Here is a 24,068-nt window from a genome sequence, read left to right on the forward strand (position 1 = left end):
TCTCATACGTACTTACTTAATTAATCTCTTACTTACTTTATCTCGTACTTGCTTACATAAGCTCTTACTTACTTACTTTATCTGTTAGTAACGTGATTTCTAAAGACAACTTTTTTAAAAAATGCAAAACTTAATAAAAACAAATGAAATGAATAAGGTACACAAGAACTTAAAATCTATGTTTTTAGTATTTGGGCAGTAATATTAATATTATTTATCAGATGGAAAAATTTATGCAATCATCACGTTAGCAAGCTCCAGAAATTGAAAAGGAACGCTATTTTTTCAAACCCTTGTAACCTATAGGATCGTGCACTGAATTTTTAGGTAATCGACTGTTAATAACAGAATATGAGCTTACTTCTTGTGAATTAAAATGATGTTTATATTATAAGGTATTTCTCCTGCCTTCTTACCGTGCCTTCGTAGTGTAGTAGTCTGCACACTGAGAGCGTATTCGAGAGGTCTGTGATTCGATTTCCGGCGAGGGCATTGCTCATTTTTCAAGTCTCTTTCTTCTAAATAAGCTAATGACCGTACAGTGGCTCCCGAATTAGAAAAGGTGGTGGATGACGATTGTCCACTACCGGAATTTGGTGATTGGGTCCCCTAATCCCCAGTCGCCCTTTAAAAGGGGGAGTATATAAAGTATTTCTCCCACCTTCTTAGCGTGCCTTCGTGATGTAATGGTCTGCACGCTCGGCGCTTATTCGCGAGGTCCGTGGTTCGACTCCCAGTGAGGGCATTGCTCCTTCTTCAAGTCTCCTGCTTCTAAATAACCTAATGACTCTGCAATATTAGCTCTTTAAGTGACCAAGAAAGAGTTTTATCATGAAGTTTTATTAAGAGTTTTATCATTGCTTCTGCACTGTTTCTCTTTTGCTTCACATTTATCTCTTCATGGATCTGAGCATGATGCTAAATTTTACTATTTGAGGCAATATATATATTGTTTGAAAGCTATTATATTAACAAGGCATATTTTTCCATATAATTACTTTCAAATATTGCAAAAATTTCTAGACTTCTTTGCAATTCAAGGCCATTTCGGAAATCAGGCAGTTTGTTATTGTAAGATTGCTTCGTCAGTATTTCATTCATAGTGTTGCAAATAATCACAATGTACGTATGGTACGTGTGCCTAATAATGAACCAGTAAATTAAATTTCTTGTATTTAACTTTAATAAAATAAACAAATTAAAAATAATAACTCAAAAGTGTTTTACATAAGTGATTGTTTTCAACAACCTTATAAAATGCATTATCTGTAAAATTATTACAGTATTCAGACCTAAATTTACAAATAAAAATCTAAGATTATTTCCTATTCTCATATCAAATGATATCTCATTATCAAAGGAAGATATATGTTGCGATCTTCGTTTTTAGTCTTCTATTCTGTGGCGTATTAATTGAACTTTTGCAATAGAATTCCTGACACAAACGGGAAGTCTAAAATTTGTCAGCTTGTTTAGAATTTCCTCAAAAAGTGCTCTAGAAGATGGGCCACACATCCTTTCAAGATCGTGAAATATGCAGTGTGAGGTTAAGGCCAAGATCCTAAATAAAGAGAAATGAGATATTCTACTTAAACACCATTTTATTTACATATTTATTTGGTAAGTCAATAATGAAATATACTGTTTTCAAAACAAGTCGTGTTATTTATTTATTAGCCAAACGAGTCAACAAGAGAGGAATTGGTCTTAAAAATATGAAATAGAAATACTTTGGAAAAAGCTTTAATTAAATGCAGTTTATATCAGTTATTTTAGCTTTTACGTATCCCGATATTTTATTTCGCAATATTTATTATTCATGTTAAATTAACAACATTATTCTGATATTTACATATCATGAAATTAGCATCAGTTTACTTGTAATACAATAAATTTTACACAGTGATGCAGAACAATGCGAGTCAAAAATAATGTTAGACTGTATTATGATACAAGTTTTCGCCTCATAAATTTATTTTTAATCAAGTCTGTGATCAGTATCTTGATTTTAATGAGTTAATACTTCTCCCGCCTTCTTAGCGAGTCTTCATGGTGTAATGGTCTGCACGCTCAGCGCGGTTCGATTCCCGGCGAAGGCGTTGTTAATTTTTCATCTTGCCTGCTTCCAAAAATACCTAATGTCTCTACAGTGGCACCCGAATTAAAAGGGTGGTGAAGGATTATTCTTCTCACCCAGGATTTGGCGATTGGGTCCCCTAAAAACCCCATTCGCCCTTTAAAAGGGGGAGTATATAAGGTATTTCTCCCGCCTTCTTAGCGAGCCTCGTGGTGTAGTGATCTGCAGGATCAGCGCGTAATTGAGAGGTCCGCGGTTCGATTCCCAACAAAGGCGGTGGCAATTTTTAATCTTGCCTGTTTCCAAAAATACCTAATGTCTCTGCAGAGTAATTAAAGATTTAATAAGTAGCTTAGTTTGGTATGAAGTTGCAGAGGCATTAGGATATTTTTGGAAGCAGACAAGATGGAAATTTAGCAACCACCTTCCCCAGTTATCGAACCACGAACTTTTGAAATGTGCTGACCACTACACCCCGAAGGCGGGAGAAATATAAAGTTTTACATAGAAAATTGCGCAATTGTTATATTTTTGAAAGTCAAGGTGATAATATTTTACATTTTTGGAAGTTAATGTGATTAAATTATTACAATGAATCATTAATCCCTTTTACCTATTTAATCTGGAGATCGAAACATAATTTAATACTTGATTGTTATATGTATTAGATGCTTCATTTATGATTCACTTACAAGCAATTTTCGTTATCCAGATATTCTTTGTATTCTTTCGGAGCCAAGCCATTCGTAAATATACTGCATTCATATCTGTCATATAAAATCTCTCCCGTAGTTTTGCAAAGTTTAGGCAGCTCACTCTTACTGTATCTGCGAGCACAGTAGAAAGTTCGAATGTAACCTATGTAAAAAAAAAAAAAAAAAAAAAAAAAAAAAAAAAAAAAAAAAAGATTAAGCAAATTATACGGTAACATGGGAAATAAACGGTATTTTTCGTTTAGATGCAAGCACAAGTATTTTACAGTAACTGAAATGTTTAAACATCAGCTGCAGTTTTGAATTAAAATTCAGAAAGGTTATGATAAATACTTGATATTGTTACGGATTTGGTATTTAAATAGCTAATGTTAGTTGAATTGTAAATTAATGGTTTTATTTCCCGCGCAGTGCAGCGCGTGACGAATATTCAAAGAAAGCTAAGCCGGAAAATTGAAAATACAAGAGTGCGTGCATTTTAACATTTAATAAATATCTCTTTTTGATTTCGAGAAAGTACTAGAAAATTCTCGCGTGCGATTTTAAAATCTTATAAAAAGGAGGAAAACCTCTCAGTTCAGTTAGTCAGTGAATTTAGTTAGCTTCCTGTTGTTTTAAGAGTTTGTTTAGAAAACTGCTCTTGTTGATTGTAGCGAATTCGCGGATTAGCTTTCTTCTAGCTGTTTTGAATTAACTTTTGTTGAACTTTTGAGTAGTTGAAAGATAACTACTGTGAGATATTGTAATACTGAAAGAATATCTGAGGGAATTTAAGCATTTTTATTGTGATAATAATAAAATTTTGTCCATTATTCATCGGACTTGTGCATTCAGTTCAAACGAACCCGTACGCACGCAGTAATATATTTTAGTTAAAAATATATCAATTTTTATTAAATTATTTATATCTTTATATCAAGTTTTATTAAACAAAATCAAATCTTGCCCGTACATTCCATATTAAGATTTTGAAACATCGTCTTATTAATTTACTTATTTTGCTATGAAATGGTGTATCATGATTAGTAGAGTTTCGCAGCTGAAAACGTAATCTATACAGGATGTACCGTAAATGTTGCGATAAACTTCTGGTGGAGGTAGGGCACATCATAAGGGTTAAGAATCGCATAGAAACTCATGCCCGGAAATGTCAGGGGTAAGCGGTAGCAGAGGTAGAAGATGAGAAAAGAAGCAAGAAAGAAGCAAGAGTGATTCATTTGGAACATTTATTGGACATGAATACAAATGACGACAGCTTGAATATTACAGCAAATGCTCGAAGTTTGCTAGTTATGTGCCCTACTTCCCCTAGAAAGGTTTCTCAACACCTACGGTACGCACGGTACACAATGGTGTAAAGAACGGAGTCTTCCGTGGATTTCGAACGCAGAAATCTGAAGGTTTCTTAAATTTCCGGAGACACTTTTCTAAGATTTATTATTTTTAATTCACAGAAAAAATCAACATCAAATGAAAATTCAAAGTCTTTTGACATAGACTTATGTTTCAAAATATTTACGATGGAAAATAGCTAAAATACTTTGGTAATTTATTAAAAAATGATCACGCATCTTACAGCAACTTATTTTCATCCATTATGTTGTACAGATTTAATCATAATCAATTTTATTTAATTTGTTATTCTTTCCTATAAGCCTTCATTTCCCTAATTATCAGTGCCAGAATATTTAAATTTGGTAGCGCGCTTGAAGGAATTCAAATTCCACCTTGAAGAAAGAGTTTAAAAACCGAGGTCCAGTAAGAAGGAGGAAGAGTTAGACTATTGCCGTCACCTCTGTTGCAAGCGTCTGCTCCTCAGAATTATTGCTGGTTAGCGGGGCTTAAATGCATTTACTTGCTGCCACTAGTTTTCGACAAGAGTTTAAGAAACAGGAATTATTCTGAGCCCTGTGGTTTAGTTCAGCGACTTGTACATATCTTCAAATCTTTGATTAGTTACTAATTCAGAAGTCAAACAACAAAAATCAGCGTTAATTTACAAAATTTTCACAGGACTAGTTTCGATGGTTTTACCGAACCATCATCTTCAGCTGCAAAACCGCAAATGAACACGATAGGAAATAATGTTTAGATAAGATAAGAAAGCCTGGACAAGAATAAGCAAGTGGCGCCATCTGTTGGTGAAACCAGAACTAAAACATAATTTCTCTAAAAGCCGAAGGCAAATTTGGATTGGAATTAGGATCGTTAACTAGAACAGAAAGATTTTTATGAATGTGAAATGCCTCTAGAAAATCCAGTTCTCCAATGGAAGAGTTTTTTGAATAATTTTGGCAGCAGAAAAATTGAAAGTGTGATTTTCGGACCAACAATGTTGAGCAACAGAAGACTTCTGTGTTTCCTTTTTTCTAACATATGCCTCATGTTCTTTGACGCGAAATTTTAAGGCTCTCTTAGTTTGGCCAATGTAAATTAAACCACACTGGCAAGGAATCCTATAAATACCCCAGGAATTCATATCCGGAATGGGGTCCTTGAGTACAGAAGTTGGAATTTTATTGATGGGAGAATAAACAACCCGAAAGTTAAATTTCTGCAAAATATGTGCAACTTTATAGCTAATTGATGGAAAGAAGGGAATGACAACAGAATTTTTATAATCTCCTAAAATAAGAGTGTGGCTTTTAGTGTGTTGAGATGAGAATTTTTTAACTGCTTGATTAATAATGTTGGGTGAAAAGCCCCTGTCAATAGCTATTGCTTTTAAATAATTTAGTTCTTCATCAAGGGCTAGTTTGGAGGAGCAAACTTGAAGAGCACGGAAAACATAGGAATAAAATGAAGCTAACTTTTGTTTAGTCGGATGACATGATTTAAAGTGTGGTGGAAGGCAAACCGATGAAGGTTTACGGTAAACTGTAGTACTGAAGTTGGATGTGTTACGTGTGACCAGAATGTCGAGAAACGGAAGAGAATTGCAAGTCTTAAGTTCAAAAGTGAACTGAATAGCAGGATCAATAGAATTCATTGTTGAAAGAACTCTATTTAAATCATCTTTATTACCTTCAAACAGGGTAAAAGTATCGTCTACGTAGCGGAACCATGCCGGGAAGTTTAAAGTTTCAAATAATTTTGATTCATAATAATGCATGTAGATATCAGCCAGGATGGGACTGAGGGGGCTTCCCATGGCTAATCCCTCAGTTTGCTTGTAATATTTATTCTGGAAAACAAAATGTGTTTGTTTCAAACAGAGTTGAGTGAGAGAAATTAGCTCATCAATTTCGATGCAAGAGAAATGAAATTCGCGAAGTCTGGTTTCTAGACATCTTAATGCACCCTCCACTGGGACATTGGTGAATAATGATTTTACATCAAAAGAAACCATGAGTAAATTACGAGGAGAAATGTTTTTAACCTTTTTTACAAACTCTATTGAAATTTTTATGGTGTAAATGTTATTGTCTAATAGAGTGGAAAATCTAGAAACTAAATATTTAGCTAATGGATACGAGGCAGTACCTAAATTTGATACAATAGGGCGGAAAGGAATACCACTTTTATGAATTTTGGGAAGAGCATATAATCTGGCACAATTCGCAACAGATGGGATAAGCGAATGTTTTAAGTTGCTTGAAATGATTTGCGAAGATTTTTGATCGTAGTTTTTATTTTGGATAAGTCCGAAGGTGAAGGATCTTTAGGGATCGGATTATATGGTTCTTCGTTTAAGAGTTTAGTGACACCATCGATGTAAGTGTTCTTATCCATGACGACTATCTGGCCACCTTTGTCGGCCTTTGAAATGACAATATCCGGGTTAGAATGAATCTCGCGCATTGTAGCTCTTTCTCTCGCAGTTAGATTTGGTTTCAAAGGTTTATTATTGAATTTCACATTATGAGCGATAAGATGCCTAATCATTTCTTTCTGTGAATCTGAAACTTTACTGAACTTGAAAGCTTTTCCGATAGGAGCCAAAATCTTTGGAATCGAGGGTTTACAGGTTTGTGAGAAGTTAAAATTATATTTTAGAATTCTCTCTTGTTCTTCTGAAAGACTAACATTAGAAATATTAACTATTGGCTTGATGTTTACAATGGGTAGATTTTTTGAACTACTTGGACTGGAAGACTGTAAAAGAAGTTTTTCGAATTTAACTGCAAGGGTGTTTTTATGACGGTTAACTGCATTCTCCGTTCTAGACCAAGACTTTTGTTCAAGGGCAGTGAATTTTGGATATGTTTTAGCGAGTTCCAGATGAAGCTTATAGAGTTCATGTTCAATTTTGGACAATTGTTGACGTGTATCCCTTATCACGGACCGAAGTAAGGCAAGTTTGCAGTTTAACAGAATTCTTGAAACGCGACTCGAAGGTTTTTGATTAGATTTGATTTGAATAAAATTGGGGATCAATTTTTTACATTTACATTTAAGTAAAAAGTCAAGATGATTCAGGAATTTTTGCCGTTTGAGGCGTAATTTAGTGAAACGATTAACGGATGAAGGCATGATAAACAATGCAGAAAATCAAACTAAAATAACTGAGCAATAATAAAGTACACACAAAATAGCAGAAAAATCCCTCACTGAAATGAATAGAAAACAAAATGTTTGTAAGCAAAATGCATGAAATCAGACAAGCAAAGCACAATATCCAAATGTACAAAACATAAACATAACTTGAAAATTGCAAAAATGTACTCACCGAAACTCCTACAATCACAAAATGGCGGCCACACCACGTGCAAAAAAGAAAGCAAAATGTAAGCCTCTTTGGGGCTTCTATAATTAAGACACAATAACACGCCGAATAAATATTAATTCAGAAGTCAAACAACAAAAATCAGCGTTAATTTACAAAATTTTCACAGGACTAGTTTCGATGGCTTTACCGAACCATCATCTTCAGCTGCAAAACCGCAAATGAACAAGATAGGAAATAATGTTTAGATAAGATAAGAAAGCCTGGACAAGAATAAGCAAGTGGCGCCATCTGTTGGCGAAACCAGAACTAAAACATAATTTCTCTAAAAGCCGAAGGCAAATTTGGATTGGAATTAGGATCGTTAACTAGAACAGAAAGATTTTTATGAATGTGAAATGCCTCTAGAAAATCCAGTTCTCCAATGGAAGATTTTGATCTTTGATTAGTTCTTTGATTTCAGTTACCGCCCAAGCAGAGGCGTAAGTTTGTTTGCGTCGAGTTGACGCACTGTAAATTTTAGAGTTAATAAATGGTATTTTTAACCTTTCTTTCCTGCAGTTACTACTCTTACAGTGTTCACACACGAGTTACTCTAGTGGACTCTACAATGTAACAAACATATTAAGCTCCAGAAGTAAAGAGTTAATATTATGTTTTGATACATTTTTATGCATTTTAATGTAAAACTGGTAAATCGAAATGTTGAGCAGAACAGTTATTCCAATGCTTCAAAACAATAGGACTGCTCAAGTTACAGTAAACCCTCGTTAACACGAATTCCAAGAAACCAAAAAATCAAGAGTTCGTGCTGAAAAAATTTAGGGTCCAATCGAAGGCTTATATTTTAATTTTGGAATAGGTTTTCTTTGCATTAACCATTTACAGTATATAGGTAAATACGTACTATAACAGCATATTATGCATATCACCATAGCGAATACTACAGTACTACGTTGATACTGTACTTGACAAACTGTACTCGTTATTTTTTGGTGAAACATTCCTGTATATTGCCCTGTCGCAGAAGGAGCGGAAATGCCTGATATCTTCACGTACTCATGTTTTCTGTAAAATTAGAGGTCATTTCGGATGTTTCGGTGAAACGCTCTAAAGTGTTCAAGGCGTTTAACACTTTTCAGCGAGTGGACGGAATGATATTCCTTCCCCTCACTTTCTTCTGATGACATTTTTTGCAACTCACTGGAGCACAAGCTGATTTCACACAATTGCATGATTCACCTGGAGTACACACAATTGCATGATTCACCTGCACTACTAAATTCCTCAAAATTAGCACCAGGGTTCACAACATCTTAATTCAGAACATCCAAGATTTAACTTTAGTCGTACTAGCTAACTTTTAAAGAATAAAAAAGAAGCACATCTTAGCACGGAATTGCATTTTTTGGTTGAAGCCCATTGTTAACGAGATGATGGGGATTTCGAGCCATGTTACTCGTGCTTGTTATCTTTCAAAGAATACAGTGAGACTTTCAATTAAACGCGACAGAACAGTTTTGAAACCAGTCCTAGCAGAGAAACGTCAGGAAAAAGATACAAGTAACTTTCGAAGTCGTGTTAAATGAAAAATGTAATGACGCAAAGGACTAGCAGTTCGTGATAACCGAAATTCCAGTTAACTGACAAAAGTTCCTATCAGATCATGTGTATTACTGTCTGGGACCGAAGTGTTGTTCATGTTAACTGCGTGTTCACTTTAAAAGAATTCGTATTAAGCGGGATTTACGGTATTTCTAAATTCGTAAAAGTGTCATTCTATTCATAAAAAATGTCCTGTTTATAATATTACTATGTCTTCTTTATCAACATATTTTCTCTCAGTGGCAAGTCTGTTGTTTTTTGTCTACGGACATGATATGCGTAGTGACGTAAATTTTCTTTTAACGCATGTGATGACTTATTGTATTCTAAAACACCACCGAATTCCAAATATCTGGAAAAAACGCGTCATTTCTCAACTATAGGTATTAAAAGATTTAGCATCAATGGATTTTTAGTAGATTTAATAATTTTCTAGAATGGAAACGATGATATTATTATGTATATATTCAGTATTTATTCAGGTAGCTTCTTTTCTCTTATATTGAAATAAAATTTAGTTAGTTTTATTGGAAAAATGCCATTTAGGCGTTTTAATAATTTTCTTTACAGGATAGCTTTCAATGTCAAGGACACACATATATATATATATATATATTTTTATCTTCTTTTCTTTTGCAAAATGTTTTGAAAAGTAAAAGTGAAAAAAAAACTTCTAAGAGCCTTTGAGCATTTAAAAATTCATTATTCTAAAAACTGAAGTTATGATGTCAACATCCAAAATACAAATGATAAAAAAAAAATAATATTTATCCATGAGATTTTCATATAATACGATTATTTCTTACAACAAAATATTGAATTGAAATACATCGCTCGCATTATGAAGCATTTTCTCCCTTTTTCAAGCATGCCTTCGTGGTGTAACGGTTAGCACACTCGGCGCGTATTCGAGAGGTCCAGGTTCGAGTCCCGGCGAGAGCATTGCTAATTTTTCTCTTCTCCCGCTTCAAAAATTTCTAATGTCTCCACAGAGGCGCCCGAAATAAAAAGGGAGTGGATGATGATTCTTCAGCACCAGGACTTGACAACTGGATCCCTTATTTTTTCACTCCTTTCTGCAGGCCTTCGAGGTGTAACTGTAGCACACTCGGCGCGTATTCCAGAGGTCGAGGTTCGAATCCCGGCGAGGGCTTTGCTCATTTTTCATGTCTCCAACATCAAAATAACCTAATGATTCTCCAATTTACTTCTTTTCGTATTATTCTTTTATTGCGTGTATAACCTGGCTAAATATGTATGGCAATCGTAAAATATCTTGAACTTTTTAAAACTGAAATTCCCGATAATTACTGTTTAATACAGCATAATCTAAATAAATATTTTTAACTTATTTAAATTTGATACATATCTGTTTAATTTTTTTATTTTTTTATTTTTAAGGCTTTTGAATGTTTACCTCTACGTAAATTACTTTGTATGTCACAGAATTCTTCGACGAGTTTCGTATCATTAAGGAGAAGTCTGGCACGTCCCAGTACCTCTATGTCTTCAGGAATATAAAATTTTCTTCCACATTCTGCTTTCTTTTCTTGTAAACACCGCATTGCATTGAGTACTTCTCTTCAAAAAGGAAGAAAACATTTTGACACAGATTTTATGCATTTCTTATAAATCGTTCAAGTAATAAGAGATGAATTATGTAGGAAATAATTCAAAATATTTCGTTGTTGTTAAATACTTAATTAAAAAATGTAAATCATGAAATTGTATTTATATTATCCACGAAAATAATTTTGAAGGAGTGACGAATGTAGAATAGTTTACAAAATGATGAGAAACAGAAATTGAATATTATACATGGTGTCTTAAAAGGTCGTTGCCAAACTTAACATGCTGGTATGTCATACCATGACAAATAAGGCTTGCTTAGGAACTTGTGTCTGAAAATGTGAACGGCGAACCTCTAAAGGACAGTGTTCGCAGGCTTATGAGAAAGTGGGACGGGTGATCATTTCAGGTGGGGACGTTGCAGGAGAAGGATGAATCGGTTTACTAAATCAGTTCTAGAATGTTGCCGGATCTCACGGTTGCCACTCAATTAGCTACAAGCCGATGATGAAGAGCCTGCACATTTCAGTAGCACTTTGCGGGAATGCCTCGATAGGATATATCCTGATGGCTGGATTGGCAGAGGCGGACCAGTCGCATGGCCACCGCGATCTCCGAACCTGACTCTCATGGATTTCTATTTGCAGGTATACATGAATTACGTATTGTACGAGACAGCTGTTACATCGGACATGGATCTCGTCGCCAGGATCTTGGAACCGATGACACGTGTACGCTTGCTCCTGCGGTCGCCGTTCGCCTTTTCGGACACAAGTTCCTATGTAAATCTTGTTTGTCATGGTACGACAGACCAGCAGGTTTAGTTTGAAAGCGACCTTTTAAGACACCCTGTATATACATAAATACGCATACGCAAACATTAGTATTTGAAAAACAGTTGAAACTTTCTGGCAAATTAAATATTTAATTATAATATTTGGAAATATTTATGTACTGCAATTAAATTGGCAGCTCTATTTATAAGAGCAATATAACAAAGTGTTGATGAATAGATTACCTGCAATATGTTTTTTCAATATGTGTATTTAGTAAATTCATTTTCTGAAAATATAAAAATAAAAAAATTATTTTACTTGCTACTAAGTATAGTAGTACTAACCGTTTTGCTACAGTTCATTAACATAACAAGCCTCATCCTTTATAATTTCCGTCTATCAATTTCAATCCATCAAAGATTACAGAAACATCATCCACATCATGAGAATATGTTCCAGGATCTTCCGAAGTTGATGCCAAATTGGATTAAAAACATATTATTATTTTGTTAATGCCTTCTTTTAAGAAATTTCAGTGGTCCTGCCTACATATTTTTTTATAAATATATATACATAATATAAATATATTTTTTATATACGGGGGAGCGCAAAGCAGTAAATGCGCGCCCCTGTATATAATGCAGGATTATTTATTTACCTATTTGTGTGTGGGGGGAGAATAAATAAATAGTATAAATGAATTTTGAAAACATAACATTATACAAACATGCGCAAAATATGTATACATATAATCATACATATAGAACAAATTAACTATATTTATATATATTTTATACTCATTAAAAATAACTATTTCAAGTGAAAATACAATAACTCTTACAGTAATATTTAATTATAACTTTGTATATTCCACAAAGTGAAACATATATAATGATTAACAATTTTGAAATGGAAAACAATAAAAATATAAAAAATTTTTGAGAAATGGCAAATAATATTAAGTAGTATAAATAACAGATCTGCTCAAAATATTTATGGCATAAACTTTTCAAGCATATTTATAATTTAATATTTCTTGCTTTTAAAGAAGCAAAATCATCAATAATTGTTTCAAAATCTATTTGATTACTTAACTCATGTTCTATAGAGAGAATGGCCCTGTTTGAAAGTTTTTCTTGGCCCTGGTGAAGATCTCATAGTTCTTTATTATTTTAAGTTTGCTAAAGTTTCTTTTGCAACTATCTACAGTAACTGGCAACGTTAAAAAAATTCTTAACGCTGTTTGAAAATTCGGGTAGACTGATCTAAATTATAATCGTGAATTATTTTAAAAAGTTCTAAGCTTGTAGCTGCTTTTGCTTCCGGAAATATTGAAATAGCATAATTTTTAAAACTATATATTTCTGAATGAATTTCTTCAGGTTCATATCATTCGTATATTTAAGTGCTAAGTTATTAGCTGATGCCTAGATCTAATGAAATTAGTTGTTAGCCAGTTAGAAACTGCAAATCGGAAGAGATTTCATTCAACTTATCGTATCGCCATTTCACCTGTGAAATTAAAACGTCAAACACTTCTTTAATTTCTACAAAAATGTATTTTTTCGAAAAATCTACGATTTATATCAATTGATTTCTCACGATTTGGTTTATTAACTTTTCGTTTTTTCGTTTCTCTTCAAATTCTGATGATATATTCATCTCTAAAGTTGAAGTTTTACATTTTTCAAAAATGCATTAGATTTTCTTTTTCTTTTTTTAGCTGGATTGTTTATATCACAAAATTCTTTTAATATTCACTGATGTATTCCGAAATTAAAAGTGAAAAATCATAAGTTTTAAAAATCAATTTCTGAATTTTTGAACGAATAGCTAATTTGATGCCCCTTCTATTTTTTCACCTGAAGCAAGTGCCTTACCTGCCTCACCCTCGTCTTGGCCCTGCAGACAGTCCATTCCCAGGAAGAACTCTTTTAACTTGTTGACTGATCATGAAGCAAAAAATTGGACAGTAACTATAATTCTAATTTTTGAATAGAAGTAGCAACTAAATGTCCAGATATATATGAAATATAAATAAGATTTCCTCTTTGCTTTTCCACCAGCAGTATTTGTGAAAATAAAATTTTTGTCGTATTGATAATTAAAAGTAAGGGAGGAATCACATGAAAGTTTTTAAATTCAATCCTTCTCAATTAATAAAACAAAGATTTGCTAAATTATTTAAAAATTCACCTGTACTGAAAGCAGTTAATTTTAATTTTCCTCAATACCTTTATGATTATTTAACTAAAGTACTGAGTTTTTAAACTAAAAATAATAATTATAATTATTAGATTTCATAAAGAGTCATGCACTTTTATTCAGGAAAGCACTTTCTTTGAATACGTGCTGGCCATCATGATATTAAATATTTCGCAAACAAGGGCTTCTTTTGCTGCTTGGCCTATTCAGTTGATTTCTGTGGTGCATTTCAATACTTAAATATTTTTATGCCTTTGTTTTTATCCAAATCAACACTATTTAAATCAGTTTAATAACAGAATGATTAATTAATTATATGTCAAATAAAACGACACAAGAAAAAAAAAAAATAGAACACGATGCATCTCATTAGCCTAATGTCTGTTAACTCATTTTAGCATTAATTTACATTTGACTACACGCCACACCTTATAGTAGGTATTTTTTAACTTATTTAAATGCTCTGCCTTTAGGCACTACACGGAAAGGGGGAATGCCCCGTGGAAGTCTTTTCAAGGGAAACTGGCTCGTATATACAGCGGCTGTTACCGCTCGGACGCTGGTGGGACTATACTAGGTATTCTAATGCTTTTTACGATTATGAATGCTTATGTTAATTCATTTATGAACATATGAAAAAATTACACCGATAAGTATTTATAAGTAAATTTCTCGTGTTCGGAATCTCGCATTTTTGAAAGAAAGTCATCTAGTAGTAGTAAGTAGAAAAACCTTTAATTTTGATTTTGATTATTACGATGCAAATCAGTATTTCATTCCGTCTATATGCTATAAACTGCTACGTTTCCACGAACTGATTTCGCTGAATTTTAATATACGGATTTTACATGAAACTTTTATCATTGCAGCTGCATAAAGACATCTATTTGGAAATATATTACATGTATTGCAATTCTGAAACAAATAATAAAATTATTAATTGCAAATTCTTATCGCTATAATATTAGTCAATAAAATGAAAGAGAATTATATACAAACGGGCACATATGCGTTAAATCCTTCTCAGTCGGTAATTCAATAAGCGGAAAGAATTGATTTAGTTTCTGTCGGCATGTAATTACTTCCCAGCAGGCTGCACTAATTTCAAAGACTCCTGCAAATTAAATTAAATAAAATTTAGTGTCGAGTTTTTATTTAATTATTTGTTTTATAGAATTAAAGTGATTCTGAAGAACAGCAAGCAAATATGTATATGAGCATATATACAAATGAATACATGCAAAGAAAAAGTAGTTCGAAACCTAATTCAGTTGCTCGCTGAAGGTGAACAAGTGGTGATAATAATGCAAAATAAATTAAAACAAATACTAAGCTTAAAATCCCATACATATTCAGTTCCGAATAAGCCATATGGAAAAAAAAAAAAAAAAAAAAAAAAAAAAAACAGAAAGCGTAAAAAATGCCAAAGTAAAAACGGAAAAAAAAAAATCTATATCTTTCGCTACATCGTCATCAGGAGGTTGGTGCAACGTGGGTTGGGTTGGGTTATTCAATTATGGCAAAGCACACGAGGGCTATCTGCCTAAAGGGAGGGATGCCTTCGTGGAGGACTTTCTAAGGGAAACTGGCTCGTATACACGTTACACACGGAGAAAACTACGAAAACGCCCATGCAGCCAGCCCGTTCGCGGGATTTGAACCTCGGACCGAACTACCAGTGTTCAGCGTCTTTACCGCTCGGCCGCTGGTGGGCCGTTGGTGCAACGAAAGAAGCGAATACATCAGCCTGTTTTTGCGCAAAGACATAAATTAAAGTTTAAAACTTGAAGTAATTAGAAAATCAATCAAAGCAATCTGTGTCTTTATAAGTCCAACCCCCTACTGGTCATAGTAAGTAGTGCAAAATTATAACATCAAAAACTTACACAAGCTTAAAAAAAAAAAAAAAAAAAAAAAAAAAAATTTAGAGTAGACACAATCCAATGACAAAGTCCTCCAGAACACAAAGTATTCAAATACAAGCAATCCAATAAATGAAAAAACAATAATATGTGAAAATTTTGAAGCTGCATTGGCCGCGGTAAAAAGTTTTTAAAATTATAGCATCAAAATCATAAACAAGCAAAAAAAATCTTAAAAATCTAATAATAATTATTTTCACTTTAAAAGAGGACCAAAGAACAAAACACGTAAAACGGTAGCAATCCAACATGCAAAAATAATAAATGAAAATTTGATCTGAGAGCAACTATAAAATAAAAATAAAATAGAAAACAAAACAAAAATGAAAAGAAAAGCTAATTCTTAAATTCTGTAACATTAGAATAAAAATAGTTTTGAAATGGAAAAATACATTCGATATGATCAGCAGCAAAATGCTGTTGCTAAGCCTAAAATGTGCTAAGTAGTAGAATTAGACAAACTATGAATTTTAAATTGATTAATAATAATATAAATAGTACGAACAAATTTCTGTTGTAACATTTTAAAGAAGTTATAGCAAAAAGGAATAATTTGCAATGGGCAACGACATGGCATTACCTGGATTATAAATCCTAAATGAACTCCAATAGTTAACCGACAAAAATAGTGTTAGTTCCTTATTAGTAAATAGTATTAGTATTAATTTCGGATTTTTATTAGTAATAATTATTGCTGCATTAGTTCGCTTCATTTCAATGAATGTAAAACGTTGTATTGAAGTTAGGACAGTGTCTAACAAACTGTGAGCCATATTTTGAGCAATCTTAGATATTCCAAGTGAAAAATTTAGCAAAATGGAACGAACTAATATATCACGTAATAGTTTGGTGATTCACTATTGGAGTTCTTTTTAGGATTTATAATGCTGGTAATTTGATGCTATTTTCTTTTTTCCAGTTATTCAGTTTTTTTTTTTTCCTACACCATATTTAATCTTAAAACAGAAGTTTTTTTCCATTTTTTTATTGATATAAATTAATTTAAAGATCGTATTTTATCTAATTTCATTACTTAACTACATTTTTTAGGATTAGAAATTGTATTTTGCTACTAAGCATATCGAATAGAATTTTTCATTTCAAAATTTTTGTTGCTCTAATATTACAGATTTTAGGAACTAACTCTTCTTCTTATTTTTTACACTTTTATATTTATACACTTTTACATTTTCAGATCAAATTTTCATTTATTAATTTTTCATATTGCTTCATAGGCATTTTGATTTTGGTCTCGGTCCACTTGAAATAATTATTATTACATTTTTAAACTTTTTGCTTGTTTATGATTTTTTTGTTATTTGCTTGTTATGAGAACTACTATAAACACGCTGACACAATCAGCGACCAACCTTCAGGTTATCAGGCTATCACGGTGGAGACAGCTTCCTGCAAAGCACCCGACTCTGCTTTCCGGAGTACAGCTCCCGACTCTGCTTGGTCGTTCTCGGAACTCCACGTACTTTCGAGACTCTCCACGCTATAACTCGCGATGCACTCGACGACACATGAGCACAGCTCAGGATTCTTCGGTTCAGTCGTCGTTCCCGGAGCTCCACGCTCTCTCAGCGATGCACTAACCGCGATACACTAACAGACTCATACTCTGGACTAGGCGCACACTGACTGCGGACCAGCAGGGTTTATATAGCTTTCGGCTTCTGGGCTAAACCGGTAAGAATTCGTTCCGGAAGGTTCTCCATCCGTCTATGGCATATCGCCGATTTTGTCGCCAAATAGGCGATTTCTCGCCAAATGTGGCAACCCTGCCTTCCCTTGCAATTTATGGCAACCCTAAAACTGCTTTGCGGGGAAGCCATCTTACCGCGCCTGTACATTTCGTAACAATATAAATTTCTGTTTTCATTTTTTTGTTTTTTCATTTTTTGCGCTTTATCAAGTAGTTTGTTTCTGTGCTTCTGGTTTTTATTTTCTGCATATGGCTTATTCCAAATTGGATAAATGCCCATTCTTTTTTTTTATCTATCAATAACTTTTGAATGCTGAATTTAAGTGAAATATTTATGGCATTAGCTTCATGTGCTTCCGGATTCGGGGCAAAATTTGTTAAAATTCTTCATTATTCCAAGTTGTTAGAGTTCTGGTGCTTTCGTATTCCAGTCCTTACTATAAATAAATCGGAAATTCATCCCTATTTTGATAAAGCAGACGCGACAAATCGCTCACTTTCATACATCCACTGATACATTATACATACAGTGTCTCACAAAAGTGATGGGACACTTGTGCTTTACAAAAGGAAACTAATAAAATAAATTAAAAGTACATGTAAAAATTTTTTGTGGGTGTGTTTCATACTTAAATTTAGTAACAATTATTACGTAACATACATTTTCTCATAATATTAAAATATTAATTTAACAAAAATACAATTGTTTAGAACGGAGCAAAAAATGGCTCAGATAAGTGATGGGACACCATTAGATACTACTACGTACTACAATAAAAATACTTTTTGGGGTTTTTATTTTTATTCAAAAGCAATTGGCAATAATTTATAAAATCGTCTGCAGTATTTCTGTCCAGTTTGTTTTGGAATTTTTGCGTTTTTTAGCTCTGTGCAGCCATGAATGCTAAACGAAAAGAAACTTTGCCTGAAATTCGAAAATTAGTTATTAATTTGCATATTGAACGTGGAAAATCTATTAGAGAAACTGTTGAAACGTTAACTTGAGTCATTCAACAGTTTTCAATATCATTAAACGATATAAAAAGAATCATATGATTCAGGATAAAAGAAGACCTGGCCGACCATCAAAGCTATCTAATGGAATAAAGCGAATTATCGTTCGAATTATTAAAAAAAAATCCAAGAATGAGTGCTCCTAAAGTTGCTGCTGATTTACAAGCATTATATGGAATAATTGTTAATCCTGAGACTATTAGAAGAGTAATTCGATTTGCTGGATATCACGGTAGAGCAGCCAGAAAAATATTCTTCGCAAGTGAAAAGAATAGAAAACTCAGACTGGCTTTCGCAAAATCCAACATAAATAAGAATTCTGATTGCTGAAATGGAGTTATATTTGCTGATGAGAGTAAATTTAATATATTTGGTTCTGACGGTAGAATCTTGGTGTGGAGAAAACCCAGGGAAGAATTTCGCAAACAGGACTTGGTGCCAACAGTAAAACATGGTGGAGGAGGAGTTATGGTATGGGGGTGTATGTCTTCCGCTGGAGTTGGTAATCTTGTTTTTATTGACAGTATAATGAATCAGTACAAGTATATTGACATTTTAAATCAAAATTTGAAATCTTCAGCACGAAAATTGAACCTTCACAACGATTTTAAATTCTGCCAGGACAATGACCCCAAGCACACTGCTTTGAACATTAGACTCTGGCTGCTGTATAACTATCCTGAAATAATAAAAACACCACCACAATCTCCAGACTTAAATCCCATAGAGAATACTTGTCAAGAATTGGAATCAAGAATTCGCAAACACACCATTTCTTCAAAACAGCAATTAAAATCGGTGCTTCAAGAAGAATGGGATAAAATCACTCCAGAAATCACAAAAAAATTAATCGAAACCATCCCAAGAAGATTAAATCATGTTTTAAATGTAAAAGGATATCCAACAAAATATTAAAACCTTTTAAAAAGTAAAATTTTTGGATAAATATTTGATGGTAAAGTAAGTGTCCCATCACTTATGTGAGCCATTTTTTGCTACGTTCTAAACAATTGTATTTTTATTATTCCTAACGTGATTTCGAACTAATTTTCGTTCGCTCAGGTAAAATTTTCGCCACCGCTAAATTTGTGGAGTCGTGAGAAGTTTCTGCATGTAAAGATTTGAGTTTAAACGTATATATAACGAATAACGAGTATATAAACGAGTATAGTTTGACATTTCGCTTCAAACCATTTTAATAAGCGTAATTTTTGTAGTTCAGTTTAAATGATCAAATTATTCTAATACCTCAAAGTTACTATTCACTGGGGATTGTTAGATAAAAGTAACTCTTTTACTTAATGTCTGAAATGATTCTTCTTCTTCTAGCATTTGTACATAAAGTTTATCGTAAAATTAAAAAAAAAAAATAAATATAATATTAAATCGCAATTAAATATAATATGAAATCCGACTTGTAACTAGGACACCAGTGATTACAAGCAACCATTGACAAGCGACTCAGCGAACGGGAGCTAAGATCACTGAGGGCATTGCGACGATTGCCCTTCACCGTTGCACATCGCCAAGCACGTTTGCACTGGAGGGCGCATTTGACCTTGGACCTCACGGACCGGAGTAGAATTGTTTTCAGCAATCAGTCCCGCTTCGAACTGAACCTCGATAGCCAACGAAAACATGCCTGGAGATGTTCAGGACAACGGTTTATGTTTTTCAAAACTCGATGGATACTCCCTTGTCGAATCCATTCGGACGATTGAGTAAAATCTATGTGCACGTGCAGAACAAAGCACTCTTTTTCCAAAATGGGCAGTAAAATGAATTTAAAATGTATTCGAAACGAATATTTATCGTGATGTCTGTACGTAGGTACTTAACGTATGTATGTACGTTTCTCTCATAACTCAAAAGATTAGACGAGAACGTTGAAATTTTATATATGGGATTGCTATAACATCTAATTATGCACCTCCGTTTTTGATTGGAATCTGTGGTATAAAATGTGCTTTATTTTTGCAATCTTTCATTGTGCTCATATACTTCCAACTGCAGAAGTATTTTTAATGACAAAAATATTCATGTTTTGGCAATGTGGAATTTAAAAAAGACTTGATTTTAAACAAATAACGAACTCTAACTTTTAATTCTGTCACCTAGTTCCTCTACTTATATTTGGGAAAATTTTACACTCATTATGAAAAAATAAAACTGTAAGAAGTTTGGCTCCCGTACGACAAAATTTCACCGGGATATTTCGTTTCGAAATTCCCAGTTTGGGATGTCATTTCAACTTGCCTTGAGGGATTGGTTACAAAGTTGGAATAATGCGAGGAAATAAGTTTAAATGAAGAGCAGCAAAAAATGTGTAGAATTTAATAGGCCGAACAAGGAAGTCATGTGGAACCCTCATCAGATTATTTTGAGTACGTTTCTTAAGGACCAATCTAATCATCGCAGAACTTTGATCTTTCCATCGTCGGATAAACCGAAAAAAATTTCTGAACGAGTTAAAAAAAAAAAAAAAAAATGAATTGGATTACGGAATTCTGGCAATTTTTCAGAAATGTTTTCACTTTTTAACAATCATGCAGGAATGAATGAGGGCAAATTTTTAATTTATAATTATTCACTATTATTACCATCACGATTTTAAATCAACATGAGATCGGATTTCTGAATAAAAAAATTAATAATTTTATTATTATCTACACAAGTGGATAAATCAGAAGATCTTTAAATAAAGGTGATGACATATTTTTCCTTTATATGCCAATTAGAAGAATAATTTTTGTATATTAAGAAACAGTGGTAGTTATGAAATTTCTACCCATTCTGTTAGCTATACAGTATAAAATAAGATGCCTCTAAAAATTATTTAAGTTACACAGTTTTACTAATAGTACATACATTAAACGGTACAAATTAATTCTCTTTCTGTCTTTGTTCGTATGTAACTAAATATGGGGCATAAATATAAAACTATTTTGATACTAACGGAATTTCGAGGAACAGTGCTAGTTTAGAAATGACACGCATAAAGATTACGACATCGAATGTTTTCATTTAAAATCCCTAGTTATAAGTGCCTGCAGGGCTTTTCGTAACACATGATGAAGAATTCTGAGGTGAATACATATTTTTTCTTTCATGCTATTCACTGTAAGATCACATTTTTTATATTATTTTATTGCTTTTTAGTTTTTCCTTTATTTTCATCAGTACTTCTGTGACTTTTCCTAATAATTATTGTTCCTTATGGACATATTTGCTAATCCTAATTTATTTTAATTAACCTCTTTTGTTCCTCATAACCTTATAAGGTATTTCTCTCGCCTTCTTAGCATGCCTTCGTGGTGTAGTGATCTGCATGCTGAGCGCGTATTCCAGAGGTCCGTGGTTCGATTCCAGGCGAAGGCGTTGCTCAATTTTCACATCTCCTTCTTCCAAATAACCTAATGTCTCTACAGTGACGTCCGGACTAAAAGGGTGGTGGATGATGATTCTCCACAACCAGGATTTTGCAATTCGGTCCCCTAAAACGCCAGTAGCCCTTTAAAAGGGGAAGTATATAAGGTATTTCTCCCGCCTTCTTAGCGTGCCTTCGTGGCGCAGTGGTCTGCATGCTGGGCGTGTATTCCAGAGATCCGTGGTTCGATTCAAGGCGAAGGGGTTAATCATTTTTCACATCTCCTGCCTCCAAATAACCTAAAGTCTCTAGAACCTGTCCTTCATTATGATCTATTGTGTGCAAATCGGACGTTATAAAATATGATCTGAAAATCAGAATTAACGAGTTTGAAACTTTTAAATATATTTTTATGAAGATGAAACATTCGATTCTGAAATTATAAGACGAATTAAAGGAAACATACTAAATTAACTCTGCTAAAGCAAATAGGGATCTACAAAGCCTTCTGAAAGGTAATAAAGATGCTAAACAAACAAAGCTATTTTTAACATATTAACTGACGGAAATGAAAAATATTTTTTTTTTCAAAAGTAAAACGAAACTCTATTGTTTTAAGAAAGATAATACTTTCCTTCCGCATTTGTAAAACATGAAGAAGTTATGTAAGCAAAGATAAAAAAGTTAGCGTTTTTAATGTACATAAGAATAGGAAAAGAAAAAAAAATAAAACATTAAATGAGCACTTCGAAAATATCTGGAGGTTTAAATAAATTAAGAATCTAAAAGTACCTACCTAGAGATATCAGGAATGTCGAATATAATTTCCACATGTTGGCTACTAAAGTAAATATTTGCTGTTTGAAACTATCTTAGTGTCGCTTTTATAATTTTTAACTCTAATTCGGATCTCGATCATCCGGGTACCTAAAAATGTACCCTTTTTATACAGAGTGTATTGTTTTCTTCTTTTTACTGCAGGAAATTCAATACCAAGGATATCCTGTAGTTACTGCCCAAACAGGAAATTATCTTCACGTAGATTATCAACTTTATATAGAGTAATTATATTCAAGCGGAAAAGGCACGTTAATGTACAACAGTTCCTGATAGGATTAAATACGTTCTAAACCAAATAAAAGTTCCACATTTAGTAAGACAATGTCTTAGTTAGTATGTATCTTAGGCGTACCTAGGTTGTAGCTTAATTATTAAAAGTAACAAACTTTTAAAAGTAACAGGTTTATAGCTGCCCAGTATAATGTACCAGCTTTAGGTCTTTTACGAGAATTCTCAGATTTCTTCAAAAGCCTAAGAAATTTATGATAAATTTCCAACCACGGAGGTTTAAAACTGAATACGTTTTTGTTCAGTTTGATTTGTAGGGTAAACATGACCCATCTCCCTGAATAGATCTTTATGATCCTACTGAAATCCGAGGTATTGCTTTGTGACGGAACCTTTGTCAGATTGTTCTGAAATCTGAGTGAAGTCCAGAAATTTTGTCTTTCCTAGGGACGAAAACAACTGACAAAAAAAAAGTGAACAGATATTTACATAGATTGCTCTTAACGTGTAAGGATCATGTTAGTTGATCTATAATCTTATTATTTTATGTATACCATTTCTTTTACATTCACCAGTTTTCACAAGAAGGCAAACTAACTAAGTATATTTAAGAACAGACGTGGGAAAGAATTAAACTTAAATGTTTAGAGAGAGCTTTGGTAGCGACCCTAATCTTCATAGAATTTCCTCGTTTAGTTCTGAGAATTGTTTTATTCAGATAGCAGCTTTTTGCTAACTGATTTGCTCGCGCAAGCAAAATAGTTACATGCTAGTTACATCTTTGTTATTAACTTAGGGACTAAGTAGCGGAAATTGAATTTTGTGTAATAGCTGTAGAAATTGTTAAGTTTAAATAAAAATGTAGTCTAAACTCCGTTCCGAGGTGGAGCTCGTTTGATAGACGAGGCCATACGTCGTCTGGCAGTCTCACAAGGAATTAATTTAATTTAATAAAGATTGGTTTCCCTTTGAGCTTGGTAAAGAAGGGGAAGTCGTAGCGGTATTTTCAGCTAGCTTTTCGCCATTTCAAAACTCTTGAGTTACGGCCTTTGGTGCTCATGTTGAGGTCATTTGGATATCATTTATAAAATTCAAAACTCTCCCAGACTTTTCAAACACTGTTGCCCATTCAAATTTCAGCTCTACCTTACAAAGCATATTCACTCAAGGTAAACTAGCTTCATGCTTTAAAGTTCCAGAATAAATATTATTCTGGAAATACTTATCTGATATCCAAAAGAGAATAGTTCTACAGTGGACACCACCTCATTCTGGGGTGGGAATATCTGGCAAAGGGGATATGAAACGGGGATATCTGTTAAAGAAAAATATTGGAATAAAGCAAAATATTTTCACTGAATCACTTTTAGAAACAGCT

The 24,068-nt window shown here is 33.2% G+C and overlaps 1 protein-coding gene across 1 annotated transcript; it reads right to left on the reverse strand.

Annotated features, from left to right (window-relative positions):
• Positions 1-1,166: 1,166 nt before the first annotated feature.
• On the reverse strand, positions 1,167-22,537 carry LOC118196761 (uncharacterized). The gene is made up of 5 exons (XM_035368221.2): positions 22,419-22,537; positions 14,611-14,725; positions 10,479-10,642; positions 2,770-2,935; positions 1,167-1,561 (listed from the first exon to the last, which is right to left on the reverse strand). The coding sequence occupies exons 1-5, from the start codon at positions 22,453-22,455 to the stop codon at positions 1,387-1,389; spliced, it is 657 nt and encodes a 218-aa protein (XP_035224112.1). The 5' UTR covers positions 22,456-22,537; the 3' UTR covers positions 1,167-1,386.
• Positions 22,538-24,068: the final 1,531 nt, after the last annotated feature.

The sequence above is a fragment of the Stegodyphus dumicola genome, chromosome 5, assembly GCF_044657685.1.
Source record: "Stegodyphus dumicola isolate Sdum_Otavi_A_Nest chromosome 5, ASM4465768v1".
Lineage (NCBI taxonomy): Eukaryota > Metazoa > Arthropoda > Arachnida > Araneae > Eresidae > Stegodyphus > Stegodyphus dumicola.